General features: G+C 40.0%; 1 protein-coding gene across 4 annotated transcripts in view; it reads right to left on the bottom strand.

The window, feature by feature from the left end:
* The window catches only part of hdac7a (histone deacetylase 7a), a 38,676-nt gene extending 20,262 nt beyond the window's left edge, over positions 1-18,414 (bottom strand). The window contains exons 1-3 of one of the 4 annotated variants that reach the window (XM_057041547.1): positions 18,363-18,386; positions 18,241-18,286; positions 7,673-7,741 (exon numbers count right to left, since the gene is read on the bottom strand). In XM_057041547.1, the coding sequence (XP_056897527.1) occupies positions 7,673-7,741; positions 18,241-18,259 (88 nt within the window). In that variant the 5' untranslated portion in view covers positions 18,260-18,286; positions 18,363-18,386. Of the gene's footprint in view, positions 1-247; positions 406-7,672; positions 7,742-8,591; positions 9,589-18,240 lie in introns of those variants that run through there. The other 3 variants (XM_057041548.1, XM_057041549.1, XM_057041550.1) reach the window with 3 other exon arrangements.
* Between the last annotated feature and the right edge of the window lie 2,547 nt (positions 18,415-20,961).

Genomic DNA, 20,961 nt, shown 5'->3' with positions numbered 1-20,961 from the left:
TGGATCTAGTTTCCTCACTGTGTTTCCATAGACACAGACATGCACGCACACACAAACACACACAAGAACTATTTTGCCTCAACCCTGAACTTGGTTGGTGAGACCTGATCATCTGTTTGTCAAACTTTGCATGTGCAGCAAAGAGTTTGAAACTACAGGTTCCAGGTCCCAGTCAGAAGCTATAAACAGGACGCTGCACACAAACATGCAGACACATAATGTGAAAAATAAAATCAAAGGCACATACCCGCGTTACTCTTGTAAATATCCGGTTATGTGAAAACCCCAGTAGCACTTCTGCCTCAGCCAGCTCACAGCAGGATCTATAATTAGACAGAGAGCTCCACTCCCCTCCAGTCATCTTTTACTGTCGGCCACATCCTCTTTTCTTTAACTCCTTCTCTTTCTTCTCCTCCCTACTCCCTCCATTTGTTGACACAGCCTGCGATAAAACTGCCATTATTGTGATGTCCTTTGCACTTTATCTATTTCTTTCATAAAATGCCAAAGATGTATCCCGAAACATTGAATATTCTTTTAGACTATTAGAAATTTATATTCGATTTTGATCAGTGAGGAACCCCAGCTCCTGACATGTCTTCAAACCCACTGTCCAATAAGCAACAAGGATTGTAACCATAGCAATGCAAGTCATGCAAGCAGGAAGTTAAGTCTATAAAAACACAACAATGAGACAACCAGCGAGGCTTCCTGTTTAAGAGCTGAGTTTAGACTCCCATTTCCTCTCCTCCCCTCTCCCCACTTGTTGTGATGTTGTGCCCTTGAACTGTAGTGAAGCATCCAACATGAAAATGCTCGCGGAAAAATTCCAATATCGTTGCATCTCTGAACCTACTATCAGTTTTCACGCACTCTCCATTTATGTCTTCAATCAAAAGTTAAAGGCTAAAGTTAAAAATGGCTCCCAAAGCAACAGAGTAATGTGATGAGCACACAGTATGTCACAAACACACTCATTGGAAGTGGAATTGGAAACAGATGGAACATTTTTTTCAAGCTACGCTAAAATGTTTGCTTCCTACAGCTTTAAAGCTTGCAAACTGACAAGTTAAATGACTGTTTACACCATGCAAACAGCGGAGTGACACAGTGGTCTGCAGGACTGTGGTGATTTCCCGTCGTCTTGTTTTTACTATGAGTCTGACAAGAAAAGAAAGACCCCAGGATATTATTGTGCTGCGCTATTAAATCTACATTAAGTCCCTACAAATCCAAAACCGGGTCAACGTTTTGTTATTTATAGAGGAAAAACAAGCTTGCAGATTCATTGGACAGTGGAAGACTCAGGTGGGCAGTTGTTACATGCTATTAGCGTTTGTGCTAAGATTCACTAAACATCCCTGTTTGCAAATACATTGTATGTCTGGGTTTATTTTAAAACTGGTCCAGCATAAGGTCATTTTGGACAAATATTTAAGTCAGACTTAAATAGTCAGACAGTTGGCACTTGAAAAAATAATTGCCTATTTATTAAGCACAATAATCTGTTCCAAGTTTTGCCTGACAAAACATCTAGTTTAGAGTGTAATTTACAGACAAAGGTGTGGGTGATGTTAGGTAGGAGATGGGCGTATCAGCTAAGAAATCTACAGAATTGCTACATGAGCCTTGTGCAACCCAGGATCTCTATGAATAGTCCAGTACTGACAGTTAAGATCACATGATTTTTACTGACAAAACTGTTGCGCTCCGTGTACCTGCTTAAAAAACACTGACTTCCAAATGTTACTAAATTTGAACCTAGATTAAATTGTAATCTGAGTCCAAGAGCTAAACTATTTTGTCTGTCCTTGAAAGAAAAGAATCTGGCTGAGCAGGGGATCAATCATTTTATCATAAATAAATAAGGCTGTCTGAGTTTCACCACCTTGTTTTTAACTTATCTCTGTGTCTCCCTTATCTCTCTCTCTATATTCACTACCCCTCATGCTGAAGAATCCACAGCTGTCACTGCCTTTTAGAGCCTCTTGTTTTCCTGCAGCAACAGCTGGACATTGTGCACGAGTGTGTATGTGTCTGGGTTTGTGCGTGCATGTGTGTGTACGCACACGCGAGTGTGTAATAGTATGCATCATATATGCAGGCCTGCCTGCTCGCCTACAACTGTCTTCAACTATAAATATTTCTATATTTATAGTCTTTCTATTAGTGCACACTTATAAGTGCTCAAGTGCAAACCTACGTGTTGACAAAATCCAAGACCTAATTTCATTTGTTTATGATCAGGATGACTTTTAACCATCTCTTCCTGTTACTCTGATGAACAGCGCTGTGTGGGGGCTGGATAACCTAAATTCTCAATGTGATTCAGGTAGCCCTTCTATTTCTCTAATTCCAAGCATTCACCGGAGGCTGTAATCCTGTATATATACCGTAAAATATACCATATATCTTATATATAAGACCATGATACTTTGCCTTCTAATTATGGCCCCATATCTAACTTATCTCTGTTTCTAAATTATCCCCTCTAACTAATGACTTTTTCTTAGACAGTTTAGTTGCTGATTCCTTGATATATTGGAACTTAATGGATATAATTAAGTTCAATATTGCACAGGTCGAAATTAAAGAAACAAATCATGGAAAGACAATAATAGCTTATAATCCAAATACAATACCAGCTATCTGTCACATTGAGCAATGCTCATTCTTAGCAAGTGCAATGATTATCATGTGTTAATGTGCTAAAATTAGTGGAGACAGCATTGAAGCAATGCTGCCCTGTTATATGACTGTTGTATGACCTTCTACAAGAGGAATCTGAGTTAGTTAGAAACATAACACGCATACATATACTACATTACATTAACATTCCATGCGTCAATGTCATTCCCTGGCTTCACTTAGTGTTGCAATTCACCTGAAGCAAAACACACACAAACATACACCTTATTATCAATCGCGTTGAGTCCATTTTATTTCGTACAGAAGCAAAGCTAAAATCTGTATTGGCAGTCTTGTGTCTTTGACTCCTATCCTTAACTCATTGTAGTGCATTATTTCCAAATCAAGGATCGTTGATATTGTCTGCTTTAACCTGTGCTACAAACCTGTACTGCTGAGATCATAATGTGGCTTGTTTAGAAGCAAAACATTTAGATTGAAGATTGATCCATACATCGCTTATTTGGCAAAACACTCAAATAGATGTTGGCTAAACAAGTGTACAACCCAGCTGCTGCCATAAGGCTGAAAAATGGCAGCTCCCAGGGCTGTGTACAAGAAAAGTGCACCTTGTATAAAACATGCACTGTGCCTTCCTTCACCAGAAAAGATTTATTTAAAGGTATTTCATCATCACAACTTTTGGACCATTCAAATTCATGCGCATTTGAGGTTCCGGTATCACTTTGAGCCTTTGGGGGCTTCACACCTTGCCCAATGAAACTGGGATTTGGAAACATCCTAGCACCTCCTGTGACCAGCAATCTTGTGTGTACTTTGGTTCATTCAATCGCTTGTTAATATGGTTACAATTTAATTTCAGGTGTAAACAGCTTTAGACAGAAAAGGCAGAATTTGGGATTTTTTTTCCATTTGTTGCTCTTCTTACCTTTTAGTGACAAGATAAAACATGTGCGTGGACAAAACACACATGGGCCTTTAAACAACTGTTCATTTCTGAAGAATTGTAACCTTTGTAGCCATATAACAGAAAAAAGACTAGCACATATCAGCACATTTCTGGCCGGTTATGTCTGAAAGACGATATGTGTCATGAGTGCAAGTACTCCAGTCCGAGACAGAAAAGTTACAGATTTCGACATTTTAGTGCATCTTGAATGACAAATCAACCTCAGTCTTTCAACATATTTTTACCAGCTCTTTCATTCACACACAGAAGCTACATCCTGCTCTCCTTTACATCAAACAAATTCCCCACATTTCCCAAAAGATAAAGCCACTCAACACTGGCTCACACAAAGGGATCTCCCTCGTTTTATCTTATGTGACACAAATACACATGTAGTCACACAGATATCTCAATCCACTACCATTTATTAAGACAAACAAATGCTAAAGGTACAGAGCTTTTGCTAAAATGGAAGGCTCTCTCACAAATACTGTAATTACAGGGACTTGAAACTGAAAAGCTCATCTGGCATTTTGTTTTTGTCATTTTTTTTTATCCTATGCACTTTCCTCTATGTATTACGGGAAAGTCAGTGCCAAGAAGGCATCTCCATGAATATGCACAGTCACACACTGTCTTCATGGATAACAAAGGAGGAAGACATTAGCATTCCAGCAAATGCTTTGCACATTGGACAAGGATAAACAAATACACACACACACACACACACACACAAGTACACACACGTATGTTCTATTCTTACAGTATTGCCAGGCCAGTGAAAGAAATGTAACAGTGTAAATTTGTCATGCACACATTTAAGTGGTTTATACAAATATATAGTTTCCTGTTTCTGTATGTTTGCATTGCATTTTGAAAATGACTAATACCTAGTGTAGAATTATTATTTAGAAAATTCTTGCTGAAGTCATATTCTCAAAGTACAGCACAAATATGTTTCTGCAATGCACATCTGTCATGGTGCTTAATAGATAATCTGGGGTAGTTGAAAAGCTTAATTTATACTATACAGTGAAAGATTTTATTGAGAAGAGGTGATTCATCAACCAGTTTCTTTATAATGAAAACAAAAATGCTGAAAACTGTCTGGGTGTAACTATATTTAGAGTCTATGAGAAATTTGAAAGCACTTTATTAACTGGTACTGTATATCTAAGTAACTTATTGTTGTGATTCTTTATTTAGCCATTGATTTATGCCAAGAAAAAACATGCAGAACCTCATGCCGCACTAAACTGTGCCACAGTAACACAGTGAAACAAACTACTGACGGTAATGTTTTTACTTGATATAAACTCGTGTAATTTTAAGGGATTTACACCAAACACAGTTCTGGTTCACACAGTTTACCATATAAAATCAACTCTCTGACACTCACTCTTTGTCTGCATCATCCTCTTGAAAGTGTTCTGAAAACACATCTGTGCCCACAAGCCATGACACAAACACAGATACAAAGTAAATAAACATGCATCTGTTCCTCCACTTCTGTGAAAATGAACCCAAGTTTATGAAGACACACACACACACACACACACACACACACACACACACACACACACACACACACACACACACACTCCTTCTGAGTCAGACATAAAGTCAGGAGTCCATCCAGATGGGAGGAGATCCTATTACACATCTGCCAACAACAGGCCATCTGATCCAAGGTCAGTGTCTGTCACCTCTGTGATCCAAACTAAAAGCTAGCCAGACTTCGCTTGAGGCTGCATCCTACATCATATGTAACCCAAATACGCTACAGAGTTTGGAGGAAGGTGTGAACGCTGCTGAGGATTCTGGACAGAGCTAATCTGGGTTTTATTAGTAGCAATTTAGCCTTCCTTAATGAATCAGTGACCTAATAATCTAACATGGGCCCTACAAAACTAAACTAAACTAGTAAACAACCACTAGAACTGAGCTTTCTTTGTGAACTTAAATATGACAATGATCTTTATTTATTGCACGTAGCAAAGGAATAAATAAAATAATAAAACTTTGGTACATTTTGGATTAAGTCTGTTTGCGTATCTGGAGATACACAGAGGGAGGTTGAGAGAGATCCCTTGGGGGATATGCTGTGGCTGGGAGCCAATAAGAGACCAATTACCCAACTGACCACAGCAAGGAGCCTTTAGCTCAAAGGTTAATATAACATGAATTGATTTGACACACTAATAAAACGTTAAGGAAGGAATTACCTCAAGCTACGACGCATATGCTCAGACACAGACTCTCTGTCTTCACACCAAAAACACTCAGACACTAAAAATAAAGAATGTGCACCCTTAAAATTACCATTAAAAGAAGGAACCCACATACAACTGTGGGGCCCTTTGAGGGTATTATATAACATTGCCTCAACATATCAAGTGATTACACGCACCTAGAGGCAGAACAATTGAGTCATTTGTTCAGCAGGTCAAAAATAGCTGCCTCTTTCTTACCCTGCTCTTATTACAACTAGCAATCCTACATCTACTTTGCCTGCACTATAGTCCAGCCACATAGTTCAAACAGACCACAGGTTACCTGATTAAAAGTTGTGTTTTAAAAGAGCAGCCATCAAAATTTAAATTTGTGCAGCAACACTTAAAACCGGATGTCCAGTCCTGATGATGGCTATTTATTTCTTTCTGCTAATATTTCTTACTGAACACTTGATTAAAATTGAAAGAATTTAAGATGTGATCATTAATTAGTACATTGCATGTGTACTCTATGTACTGTATGCTATCAATCCTCCTTATAATACAAATTAGTGACCATTAGCTCAGATTTGTAATAAAACAGTCAGGTTTGTCTTTATAAGACATAAAACACAAACTTTTCAGCTTTATTTTCCTGCTCCAGGTTCGACTGGTTAGGCATCCTACAGCTGATATATGTCGTCTAACCCAGACCAGTTAACCTTGTGGGATAAATTAACCAACTAATGGCTTCCAAGCGTGCAGGATGGTCTAATGTTGTGCAAAAACCTTCTATACATTTTTTTTAATGTGCTGACAAAAATTGTACATGTGTGGCATGTGTGTGTGAGATGCCCTTTATGGACGACACACACGTAATCAGAGCCTTCAGTGATAAAGATCCGTGACCATGACCTCACTGTGTTTTTCCACCACAATACACACGAATACACACATGAGGCACATAAGGGTATAAAGTATACACCAGCACAGCCTGGCACAGTAAGAACCAACTTCCATTCAGACAGTCAGTCCTTGTAATCCGACCCTGCGTGATTACATAGGCAATGCCTCACAACAGAGAATGCTAATCTAACGACACAGCCAGGTGACTCACTGCTGATGGATGAGGCCACCATCGTTCGCTTTTTGATCTCAGGTTCAGGAACAAAACTCTTTAGTGCATCCATCCATGAACGAGCAGTGCAAAGCTGTGGGGCGAGGAGTGGAGCAATATAGTTTTCCACAAAGATTTGCAGCTGCTACTGTTGTGATAAGCAGCAGAAATTGCTGAATTGCAGATTTTCTGCTATACGTGTGTATTAGCCTCATAAATATAACCTCAAAATAAAAGTGTGATTTATCTTTTACTAATCTAATTTGGGATAGTTCTGCATTCCCCTGAGACTAATTAGAACTCGGAGTTGAATAATTTTCCCCAAAAAACCATATGTACTGTACGCCTGCTTAGTCGACACAATAACAAATTACAGTTCGGCGCAAACCTACATACGAAAAACATAAAATGCAAAGTGGTTGTTTCCAACTAGGCCAACACCTGTTCTGTACTTTACTGCACTGAAAATCAAACAGTTTAGCTCATGCTACACTGGAAAAACTGCCACCAAAGCTGGGGAACACGTACGCGTGTACAGGCGCGTGTAAAAAATTTAAAGCAGACAAGATGTAGTCTTAAGCAGACTGGCAGCATTTTTCCACATGGATGTTTCAGCGCTGAAAGATGGGGTCTAATTTTACAAGGTTTCAGAATAACACTGACATGAGGCATCTCAATGGGCTCTTGCATCATCAAGCTCTAGATTCTCTATACAGTGTTTTCTTTAAAAATTAAAAGTTATACCTTCCAAAGCGTGAAATGTGCTGTCCACTTTGTTTGTCTTTAGGATGTTGCCAGAGGGGCCGATTCCATCTGCAGAGACAAAAATTGCATAGACTGAAATGTGTCTCAAGGGGTTGCCTTTCAAACAGCAAGATACGATAAAAGCAAGAAGAACGGGTTGTTTGATACTTGCAAAAAAGCTAAATTATAGTCACAAGTGCACCAATTTGCACAGGTTTGCTTCAGAGGGCACTTGATGAGAAATGGCTGCACTGAATTTTGTAAGGGTGAATAGAAGGGTGACGAAACAGTGGGATAACAGTCAGAACACACACACACAGCAAAAATACACAATCAGTAAAATCAAATCATTCTTCGTATTTGTGAACATATTAGATGATGTCTGGAAGACAGTGTGGACAGACAGGTGCTTCACACCAATGTTTCATGCCGGTGCTCAACTGAAAAGTTTTGCTTTTTTTGTTGTTTTGTGTTGTTTGGTGTGTGTTTTTTCAATGCAGGAATCTGGTTTTTAGTATGCCCGTCAACACATATTCAGTGGCAAAGATCACACAAAGTGCAGACGGGTCGGCCAACTCAGTATCTGTGAAATTACTGATAAGGGACTCACAGGTCTGTGACTCACTCCAGAAGCTGCTTCAACAAACCCCCCTAAAGATTGCAAACCCTGTTTTTCATTTATTGGCCAACTCATTTATGGGTAATGGATGTTTTATATTTTTTCCATAAGAATTCAAAGAGGAAAATGGTAAAACTTTATAATTTTGTGGCAGAGAGGGATTACTGAACTACACCTGTTAGGGACAACTAATTTAGTAATATATTTCGCCAGCAAAACCACCATATTTTACGCAAATGTACATTTATGGAACTCCCAGATGTTTCTACATTAGTCTGAGTCACCAGCAGCGCTGCCTACCTTTCAAGAAAGAGTCTGTCAACACCTGACAACCATAAGAAACACTCCTAATCCGAATCCTTGAAGATAATCCACTTTAAGTGCATCCAAGAAGGCGAAAAGGTTTCAGCGGTGGTGATGGTGAAGTCCACCAGGGTTGTCAGCGGACAACTACACAGGGCAAGGGGGAGAAAAACACTCGGAGGCAAGTTGCTGAAAAGAAAAGTCCGGCCTCCTCCAGTCGTGCCCCTCCCCGCAGCTCTCCCGCTGACAGAAATAGCAAGCAAGGCGGGTCCCACCAAAAATAACCTTGACTCCGCAGCGACTCTCCGCACTATTGTTTCTGTGCGCAAAGTCGCTCCCATTGGGCGAACAAGCGCAGCCAATCAGCGCACACCTCCGGATAACTTCAATTTAACACTTTTGGACCGGGTTGCATCAATGTGGGGGGCCCGTTTCAAGTCAAACAATAGACCCCGCTTTAAACTCGGGCTCCATCTGCTGTCAGAAACTTCCACAACTGTGAACTGAACTGACTTACGCAGCTCTCCGGCAGCGCGCTGGCGTTCATATTTCTGTCCCGTATGAACATATCATCTAAGTAAAGATATCGCTCCATGTGCAATTATCCAAAGTTGACAAGGGGGCCACTTGTTACCATGAGTGGAGGAATCCACCTGGAGCGTGCACAAGTTTGCCATTGTTTCCAAATGTTGATATCTGCATTTTAAGCTGCATATTAAGCACAATAACTTACTGTACCGCCACACTGCTGTCTGATTTACTGCAAAACATTTTAAAAACAACAGGCACTGGGATAGTTGTTTTAAAAAAAGGAAATCTAAATAAAATCATTTAAATGATTACCGCAAGATTCAATGTAATAGTGAATAATTCTAACATATAAAGAGAACATGAATCAGAAAAGGTGTCACGTCATATCATACAGTATGATTGACAGAACATTAACCATTTGTTATTAACTTAAAGAAAACCCAGCAAACATTTCACATGTAATTTTTATAATATATACTTCTGTAAAATGTTAACATATTGCACTCACAGCGGGCTTTCTTCGAGGTGAGCAAATACTGAGTGAATTAGTTAGCGAGTGTTCCTTTAAGAGGAAGCTTTTAGGTAATGTGGTTCAGAGATTTTTCCATCACTTACTGGAAATAAGATGTTGGATGGGAAAGTATCATAATGACATAATCCTAAACAAGCCAAACTATGTTAGAGAAGCCAAAGTTAAAAAAAAAAAAAAAATTCTAGTAGTTGTTGGATAAGTGATCACTGATTCCTTTTTATGCAAAAGCTTACTTCCTTGGAATTTGTGGGTTTTATTAATATTTTCTTGAATTGTGTGAAATTCTGACTGACTTGAACGTTTTTAAGAATTCTAAATGCAGACTGCTGAAATGCAGAGGAGCAGCTAAACCAAGTGTTGGCAATGACCATCTTTAAAAACAGCACTACCCCCCCCCCCCCCCACCCCCCCCCCCCCCACACACACACACACACACACATCGCCGCCACCACCACCATATTTTCCATGTTCGTCCTTATGCTAAAATAACATACACCGTGGAAGTATTCTTCAGTTCAATTTTGACATTCATTATTAGTTTCTCTTGCATTCTCAGTGCGCCCCCGCCCCCACACAAGTTTCAGACATTCTTTTTTTCCATGGAGTGACAATGAATGTATAGTTTGTGCATTATCTATTTTTCCGATCTCGAGTAGGCCTGGTCAACACCTGATGCCTCAGACCAATATTGAAACAAAGAAGCGTGAGACTGCTGCCGCAGATGCTCGTCTCCTTCTCGCTCTTGTTCATCTTTGGGTGCCTCAGTGCGCTAGGGGAACCCTGCAACGTTCCCAGAAACCCTTGGTGTGTGGGTGTAGAAAGCTTCATGACGCTTTAATCCCTTGCGCATGTTGACATAGAATGTGGTTGTGAGTGTGTATGTGACTGCACATGTGTGCGTGTGGTCAGTCCATTCAGTTTCACAATCTGCCATGGAGTCTGAATCACATCCGGTTTCAAACTGAAAATAACAAAACCACAGAGCGACAGAAAAGCAAAGGCACAGCAGGCAACTGCCCACAAGCAGAAAAGAACACACACTAACATTAGCAAGCGCCCAGGGAGACGGTCCAGCAGCAGTCAGTCAGTATTTTCCACAAACAAAATCTGTTTATAAAAGCATTTCCTTCAAGTCCTTGCAAAATATGACTTATGGGCCAATTACTAAATAATACCCCAGCTCCCTAATAGCCTGTCTACAATGGTTCGAATAGTGTCATGAAATAATCAAAACAGATTAGACAGATTAGAACAACAACAGAAATTAGCTGTTTTTTCTGAACAATATAGGGCAGGATGTGGTCACCAGTGCGTGACAGATATATCAGCAACCTGCGGTTCGCTAACCTTTAGCAACATTCGGCACTTAACACTTTAAAAAAAGAAAAAAAAGGCAAAACTGTCTACGAAATTCCCCACAGGATAAGGATACATTGACAATCAAGTCGTGTCAAGTGATTAAAATACAACTTTGGAAACCATTTAACCTAATCCATTTAAACATAACATTGCACAAGGACTATATTTTAGAAAAACTGCAGTGGTTTATTATTTTTGTGACTATTTAATGATTAATAAGACTCTGAACACAGATTAGGCTGCAAGAGAGGAAATTTACCATAAATCTAAACTCATTTGGGGGAAAAAGTGTTGGTTACAGTACATATTTTGTATTTAAAATACATACTAAAGTTTTAAAGAAAAGCTTTGTGCTTTTTTCTCTTGGGAATGTTGTACTTTCTCTGTGAATAGTTGTATGGCTAATACTTTATCTCCTATGTTCGGATCGCACAGATCATGTGCTTGTATAAACATGAATGTGGCTGATTTACGTAACAGAGAAGGGCATGACCCCTATTTCCACTAATTATGGAACACAGTGGTCCTCATAAGCTGTTTTATTGTAAAGCACAAGCATGTCTGTGGTATGGAATTAGCAGGGATGGCAGTCTGAGATCAGAGAAATGGGGAGAGCGAGGGAACAGGAGAAGGGTTTGGAAAATAAGCACTGAGAGAAGTGTAATAATGTTTGGACCTGATCTGCCAGCAGGGTCCTTCCCCCTAGGAAGGACCCAGGAAGAATGCAAGGAATGCTGCATGAGAAGAAAACTAAGGAAGGCCCAGAGGAGGAAGGGAGGGAGGGAGGGGGGGGGGGGGGGTGATGATGTGAAAGAAAAAACTCGAGTTAGGAGAGACCAGACCAGGAAGAGAGTTATTGTCTTTACTCATGCAAGGTTTAACAAAAGAAGACAAAAGTAATGAGGCTAGATGAGATTAAAAAAAAACCCAACCTCAAGTTTTCTTAAAATTTAGGTGTATACAGACCTGATATGTGTATCTGTAAGTGTGTGAGTGTGCGACAGAGAGTATCAGGGTGTGGTCAGCTACACTGGAATGAAATTTTCTAAAATTGACCCAGTTCAGAGGAGCCTCTCTTTTCCTGAACAGCAACATTCTATTTTTCTCCTTTTCACGTCTGACAGCTGTGTCAGTGAAAGTCAAGTCTTGTGGTCGTCATTTGACCATCATGAGATACAGAGAGAGACATAGCACATCAGCTCATGTGTGACCATTCTGCTTCATAGAAGATGATGGGTCTGAAGGGTTATTTACAGAACCGAACAACGAGGCTTGAAGAAAATTACACATTTCTCTTCCTGAGGCTGAGCTGAGCTAAATGTGCTGCCAGCAATCCCAAAATATACTTGCAAATTAAGTTTGGAACACAAGCATTATCGTGTCAGAGCACTGCATAATTTCTTTTGGAACCAAAATTCCTGTCAGTCCATTTTCCTCCTGCTATTTTACAATCATATAGATTGATATTGATTACTTAAGAAACATAAACGGTAGTGTTCTTTCAATATCTGGGCAAATAGTCTTAAAAGCAGAGTAGTGTTCACAAATTGCTTTATTTACAAGTTATTTCTACGCTATCACGTTTATACGCGTATAAGTGACACGCATTTGGTATTATCAGATTTTATTTTCATGTGTTGGACGATGGCCTTAAAATTACACGTCTAAATAAACAACATGCTACCAAAACAAAAAATGATTAAAGCAGTCCAAGGTAGTTTTCTTTGTCTTTTCTTTTTCTTTAAAGCAGTGTTAAGTAAGACTTCCCAATTGCAGTAGCCTGTAAACTAGTTTTAAACTTTTGTTAGACACTGAAAAGGCAGGTAAAATTGCTGAAACATGCACATCCAAGACACGTGTCAAGCATCATTTAAAGTAAATCTAAATTAAATGTTTCCATGGAACATGTGTATCTACAGAAAAAAAAAAATCAGAGAAGTGGAGAGAATGAATGAAACAATGATGCCGTGGTGACATGCAAGCCGTGGAAACACAATGGATTGCTGACAGACATTTTCCACAAAAGAGTGATGGTGTCTTGTGCACCGTCAGCTCTGACTGGTGCTGAGAGGTATAATAAAGAACAACCGTAGGAAAAGGCCCATCAAAGTAACAGTAAATGTAACATTAAGCTTCTGTTGTCCAGAAGCGCTTCCTCTGAAGGCAATAAACCACGAGCAGATCTATGAAAATGCCAAACCGAAGGTGCTTGTGCATGAAGACATGTTCCATCAACGTTCAGCTTGAGTTAATGAAGCCCTACAACCCTTTACAAGGTATTAGGAGATGGGGCATGTTGCTTAAAAACATGCAAAAGCAGAAGAACCACAGGAAAACCCAAGGAACATCAGCAGCCCACGTGCATGACCGAGCACACAGGCACACACGCAAAAGCAGACTTTGACATGCCGCCAGATCAAATCGGAGCTCACCCAGTTTTAACACCCACTACTCTGAACAACAACAAGCCTGAGAAGCGTGAGCGTGCGTGACAAAAATAGCTCTCCACGCGCATTCCCCGTCTCTCGCTTTCAAATCCGCGCTGTTTTTTTCTCTTTTTCTGTCTCATTTGTGTCAGTCTGAACCAACGGTAGGAAAAAAACAAACAGTCGGGATGGAAAATATCACCCACTCTTAACAGCACACTTGAATGTGAAAATCAATTGACACTGCAAAGGAAGAACTGTTTTGTTATTTGCAAATATTTTTAGATTTTTAGATGGTAGATGCACAAATTTAGGTTGTGACATTGGCATTTCTACTTTGGACACCACCGCTGAAGTTATAAAAACGAAGGAGCGACATGGTATTTCCATGTTTTCACATTTATGTGTTTGCTTTCCTTATCTATACATCTTTTTCTCATCAAGGCCAGAGAGGCAGAACACCCAATTACGTGTGAGGCGGCCTGTATAAACAGCATCAGTCGGGACTCACAAGTTGCATGTTTATGGAAATGCGTTTAGTAACCTGTCATCTTCCAAGGTTAAAGATTTTCTTTAAACAAATGTAATTGTAGTCTTGGTTAAACAAGCAAATCATGACAAAATTGTCTAGTTTCCCCAGCTATGTAAACTTAAGCTATAAAAGCTCATTTGTGCCTAAATGATAGGAGTTGTGACACGTCCTCTGCGACCAGGAAAGAAGTCCTAAATGATGTATTGTTAGGCAACTTAAAAACACATCTTTGTTAACTCAAATGGGCAATTGTGGGGGTGTTTGCTATTATATATTTACTGAATCTTCTTTATTTGGGATATAAGTGGATTATTAATCATCAGTCAACATTCAGGTATGGAAAATTGCAATTTTTAGTTTTCACCATGGAGTTAAGGATCGTTGGTGGCAAAGAAATGTATATAAGCATGTAGAGTCCATCTAGAGGTAATGATTGCTGTACAAGGCAGAAATGCTCCAAAGAAGCTGCAACAAACCACTGTATCTGCCAACGGGGAACAGCTCAGGTTTGACCAGAGGGCAGAGGCTGGGTTCAATGTTCAAACATAAAGGTGCATCACAGAACTTTGCTACAGTTGGTAAATGTTAACTTCTATGCTGCCAATAGCTTTGTGTGCTGTTGTGGCGGCCTCCAACTGTGTCCCAACTTCTTGTACAAATGGAGGAACAACTTGATTCAGTTATTAGTTAGTTATTTTAGTTTTTCACTCTGTTGTTCATAGGGAAATCCAAAACGAATCAGTAGAAAGTTGGCATTTGATATTGTGCTTTAAACCCCCGTAGTTCTTGAGATGCTCTCTCTCTCTTCTTTGCTTATCTCCTATGATACTTTAAGGAAAATTCAAATCAGACACCTTCCATTACAAGGTGCTAGAAGATGCTAACTAATAATTTAATAAAGCACTGGAAGGGAGTAGATTTGCTTCATTACATAGCCCTGTGGGAAAAAACTCTGGATCAAAAATTGTTGCAATCAAAGTCAAGACGGCAGAGATATCATAAAAGACTTGGATTTTGCAGTTGCACTGCCACATTTACCGAAACGTACACCAGATGCAACGATTTGATAGTGGTATTGACATGATTGATCATTATAATTTTCTCCATCACAGCCTGATGGCAGCATTTTCCATTACGCTCTCTATATTATCACATCAGAGTATATTAAACAACGTTGAGGTGGATGTTTCATAATTGTTGCACACTGTCTGTGCACATAAGATAAGGTATTACAAACATGCTTTATTGTCCCTGCTGGGAAATTTATCTTGGCTGTTGGCACTCGCATTGCCTGCAGATGAAAAGAACAGCACACATCAGCGCAGGAGCAAATCCATACAGTTATGGTCAAAGCATAAAACAGGTAAACACTGTGGTCAGGACACATCAGGCATCTCTGCGATCTGTCTCTGCCACGGATGATCGATGCCAGTTGAGCTTCTCAGTCAGAAACTTTTGTTTTCTCTGGCTCTCTCAGTGAAAGGTTACACCTCTCGTCTTCTCTGTGCCCGCTGTGGGAATTTAAGGCAGAGAACACAAAAGTGAGACAGATGGGTTTTCCTCACAGGATATCCTGTTCTAAGTAGAGCTGCTGGGCCCACTCTGACCTCCTCACCCCTCTTGACCCCTGACCTGCTCATAGTTTAGGCTCACAATCTTCTTGGGATTTTTTTTTTTTTTGGGTTTGTGTGTTTGTTTGTTTTGACTTCTTCTTATTTGATTTCACTACTTGCCCAAGTCCTCTTTCACACTTTTGCAAAGTTTTGGCCACAAATTCATCTTCTTCCTTTTCTTCATTGTCCGTTTGTCTGCGCACTTTCACTCTGCTGCCAGCACCTACTGTACCCTTTGTCTAATTGTCTTGTAATTGTTGAAGTAAAAGGCTGTTTACCACATCTATCAACAGTGCACTCTGATAATATAATTTAGAGTAAAGATTTTTTCAGTATTCTCAGCAATATTCGTAAATTAATAAACCATTTACAAGTGGCAATGCTTTATATATCTTTTATGCTTTACATATTGTGAATATTTAAAATCCCAGCTTGCAATCTTTGCATTTTGGAATTGTTGTTGGACAAAATTAAAAAAAAGATCCCACCTTTCCTCTTTTAAACAGTGATCCATGCACTATCTTTCCGTGTCATTCTCTAAATTTTTTGCATTTTTCAGTGCAGTGATGAAAATAAATCCCCTCCTCATTCTTTAGCTTGTTTTTTCACAGCTTCCTCCTCTCTCACTCTGGAATCTATTAACTAATGAGCGATTGTTTGCGTTTTCTCCGCTCAACAGCGCCATCGTAGCCTCCATGGCTAAAGAAGGTGATGGCAAAGCATTTGATGTGTTTGGAGGAGTAATAAGGCAATCATCCTTTTGACCTATGAACTAACCCTTAGGTCAAAGGTCCTTGAGGGATTCTTTCCCAGGTGGTGTTTCATTCAGCTGCTGATCAGTCATGCACGAATGCATTTCTGTATCTAAACAGCACAGGCATGCCTTGGAATATGTTCATGCTTGCAAGTGATGTGAATCCCAGTGGACCAAAACCAAAGTTTGCTCAGAGCGGCTGCAGTGGAAATCAACACTTCCTGCTTCCTGTGGTGAAAGGAAGTGCTACCATCTCTGTCCCCTTATCTGTGGACACACACGCAGCACTGCGGGAGAAAGGCAGGGAAGTGGAGAAGGAGCCGGAGGGTGCTCAACCAGGCCAGGGAGAAGGGAGAAGACTGCAACTTTTTCTTGTTTTTGAGAAAAAAGTATAGTGAGTGATGAGGAGGAGGAGGAGAAGGAGGAAGAGAAGGTGTGCTCTGGACTTGTGGTTGATTTACAGTGGTGAATACATTATCTTTAGTATCTTTGGCTGCTTTCTTAAACAGATCTTACTCATAATTACATGTGGGTTGTCTTATCTTAGAGCCGTAATATTACATAGTAATGGACACAAACATTATTCAAATGTGTTTTGTTCAGGTATTTTGTTATTTGCACATAATTTAACTGAACTATATACTTATCAGTTCAGTGGTACTAAGAAAAAAAAGGTAAAATGGTGACATGCATCTTTTACATTTTCTTCTGTTTCGAACCTGCACCTTATCATATGAAATGCACTAAAAGACATTGAACCAGGGGCACATTTCTATCAAGAGAATTCAATTTTTCAGCATTAAAAATATCTCTTTGCTGAATACAATGATATCTTATGGATATAGTTGCAATACGAAAAGTGGAACTAACAAGAAGCATGGGATGCATTTTTGCAGATTTCTTCTACTTTATTATGATGGCGCACTAGAGAGACGATATAAAAGACAGAGCAAGAGGGGAAAAGAGATGTTTGGGTTCAGGGTGGGGAAGTTTTTAGCACTTGGGATTGTCCCAGATGGACATTCTCCCTCCCTTTATAAATAGTTTTTACTTCTTCTCCTCTTTGTCTTTCCTTTTAATGCAAACCTGTCTCACACCTCTTCACAAAAAGACACTTAAAAGCTCCTTTTCTGGCAGTCTCCTCTGTCTCCAGACCAGGAACCGGCATCTTTCACCCACAGTCCCAAATCTTTGGCATTTCCAAAATCAACACAACACCAAATGCCAGGCTGACTCACTTCCACTGTGGGTGGTTCTGTTTCCAATTTTCTCACCACCTCAGCCACCCTACCTCCTCAGAAGAAAAAGAGAAAACTTTTGTCCAGAAAACAACAACAAAAAAAGCCAACCAGACAAGAAAAGGGCATTTTTGTACCCATGTTCTTTAGGGACAAAAGTTGATGCCTCAAGGAAAAATAGGACAAATCTTAGTCGGGTCCCCCCACTTCTTCAGTTCTAAAATGGTTATCGTTATTTTCCTTCCTTTTTTCCTTTTTTTTTTTTTTACAGAGGGAGCGTGGGAGCGCCCTCAGAGTGGTGCACAGAAACCATGGGGCTCATAACAACAGGAGGAAGCCGGTAACTTGAGTAACTTGGGCCGGGCACTGAGGGGGATACAGGGCAGAAATGCAAGAATCCATTCACAGTTAAACATACTTCCACACTTTGGAAATCGCAATCAAGATGACACTAATCAGGGAAAAAACTACATTTCATATATATAAGACCTCTATTTGTTTTTTAAAAAACACAACAGGAACACACACACACACGCACATACACATTTGTGTGTACATTTGCACAGACACACACACGTTAAGTGACTTTTTCACATATGCCAATCACCAATACACTGTACATGAATTGTGACAAGATCAGCTGACTAGAACTCTGCCTTACCGGACTGCAATGTGAACATTCAGCATGAAGAGCGCTTTAGAACGTCCTGTCAATCATGTTCATGTACAGTTTAGTCCAGGAAGGTTGAGAGCGGTGAGAACACAAATTATGCACATACATACACATGCACTATGGCTCAGTATCCCTTGCCTCTGTCCAAGTGTTGAGAAAGTGAGGGGCCGCAACAAAAGGCAACCGAGGCAGGGGAGGGAGACCGAGAGAGAGAGAGGGAGAGAGAGAGAGAGAGGGAGAGAGAGAGGGGGGGGCGAGAGGGAGAGAGAGGGAGAGGGACTCCACTAGCCAGTTCAGAGGGGTTAATCTCTCTCTCTCTCTCTCTCTCTCATTCTCAGTGTATCTCTGTCTCTTTTTCTTTCACACACACACACACACACACACACACACACACACACACACACACACACACACACACACACACAACTGACTTCTTGTGTTTTCTCTCAAGTACCATGAGGAGGAAGGGCAAACAGAGGGGCATCAGAGAGTAAATGTTCATGATCACAGATATATGTCTGGTGCGTGTGTGTGTGTGTGTGTGTTTTGGTAGGAGGGAGCGACTGGCTCAAGTCCAGAGCCAGCCAGCCGGCTAGCAAAGGACAATAGCAGGAAACACTATATCAGGAGGCGGCAAAATACCAAAATAAAAATAACAGACGGTGAAAAACAATGACATCTACTGTGGAAAACACAGTCTGCAAACAATAGTAGTGGAAACTGCACTGTTATTACCACAGGGCACACATATGCTGGTGCATACTAATAAAAAAAAGAAAGATATGTTTGTTTATTGTCATTGGATTATTGACAGCAATGGCATAATTGCTTTGGAATGTCCAATGTACATTTTATTTATTTATTTATTTAGTTATTTTTTGCATTTGACAGAGAAAATAGCTCACGCTCACTTGTTTGCAATCATGAGCATGCAGACACACATTCCCCAAGGAATCAGTCAGCCAAGACTCCCACACAAAACTCACCACCACACACCCACACACACATTCCCTTTGCTGTAATCATATCTAGTGATAAGGACAGCTTTCCCCAGCGGTCGCTGCCTCTCCGGCCACTCTGACTTACAATGGCCCTCTATTCTGAGTCTGCTCCGATTACACACACAAGGAGCTGCATTACGGCCCGCTAATTCAATTTCCTCCCCTCAGGTCAACCTTTGTGTGTGTGGTTGTATATTTGAGCGCATAAGCAAGAACTGATTAAGAACTTTGCAGGGAACAAGCTGCTGGCACACAAACAGTTTGTAACCATTGAGGGGGATTGACTATAGATTTTCTGGAAATCAGCAGCAGTCTGTAAGAAAGGACCAATCAGAAACAGGCAATGGGTCAGTGCATGGCAATTTATTTATTTATTTAGACGAAACTTGAATTTAAAATAGTCAACTTTGGAGCGAGGCTAAAATCTTTACAGGTTGCTATAAAACTGGTTTTGCGCTCTTTCCCTAGATATCACATTCATCATCAATTTTAGCTTTTATTCGTTTAGATCAACACCTTTGCCGCATAATGGCTAAAGCATCATTCACCAAAAGCAGCAATGTCATCCACAGTTTTCAGCTAATAAGATAAAAAAAACTATGACAGACAGAGCACATTTTTAATAATGTAAATAAATATAGATATACTCTATAGATAAGAGTGAAGGCCAGTGCTTGAATAATATCCATAAATACTCTCTATCTATGATCTATTTGTTTGCACATTTATCTTTTGTCGCACATTGGGGTGTGAGCGAGGATGATATCTAGGCATCCAAAAGGAAGATGAAGATTATAAGGATATCAACTGTAAGTAGTGGTTAAATGAGACCGTACAGTAAGATTCTGTTTTAGACCGTTGCTCATTAGAAGCCAGCTTTGCTGGCTCCACCTCTTTGCACTTAAATGAGCCATTTTTACCGCTACAGAATTCTCTGTGATTATTTAGTTCAGGTGGCTCACCTCCAATACCACAGTCACTGGAATTTGTGTTTGTTTGCTGTTACTTTCCCTTGAATCTTTCTCAAATGTGTTGTCCACCAGACCTTTTGATTGAAAAGATACTTGGTTTTCCTGTGATGTTTCGTCCTACTTTGGGATGCAAAGTAAATATCCCGAAATCTGACACTGCAAAGGTTATATATATACACTTTTTTCCCTTTTTTTTCAGAATTTGCATCGATGCTGGCACAGGTCAATGTGGTTTGACATGTGGGTTCAAAAACTGGTCAACTGCAAATGTCTTGAACATACTTGCAAAGCCTCAAAGACACAAGGCAGTGCACTGTACTCAGTGTGCCAGCGAACTCCTGTTCTTGCCAAAAGAATGTGAAGACAAATATTACTCTAACTACAATATGACAGAATGCAGATTCAACTACAATCATGCTAAAAATAGGGACATTTTTAAATCATATTGATCTGGTTTGAGATTATGATTGAGCTTATTTATGCAAACTAATGAGTTAAGCATGAACAGCTTTCAATGGTGAAAGCGGTTTCTTTCTCTCATGGGAGGCTTTTCATTTCTCAGAACCACCACGATTGATGAGAGGAGAGGCAAATCACTAAGATCAGTGTGGAAATACTAAATACAGAGCTACATGAGTTTACATGATGAGAATCAGTCGCTGACTTTGTTTCCCTCCCAGGTTTCTTAAGCAGGGGGTAGAGCTCCAAAATAAAGTGCAGGCATTCCTCTGGCAGCT

This window comes from Takifugu flavidus, chromosome 8 (assembly GCF_003711565.1).
Source record: "Takifugu flavidus isolate HTHZ2018 chromosome 8, ASM371156v2, whole genome shotgun sequence".
NCBI lineage: Eukaryota > Metazoa > Chordata > Actinopteri > Tetraodontiformes > Tetraodontidae > Takifugu > Takifugu flavidus.
This window is presented reverse-complemented; position numbering and strand designations above follow the sequence as displayed.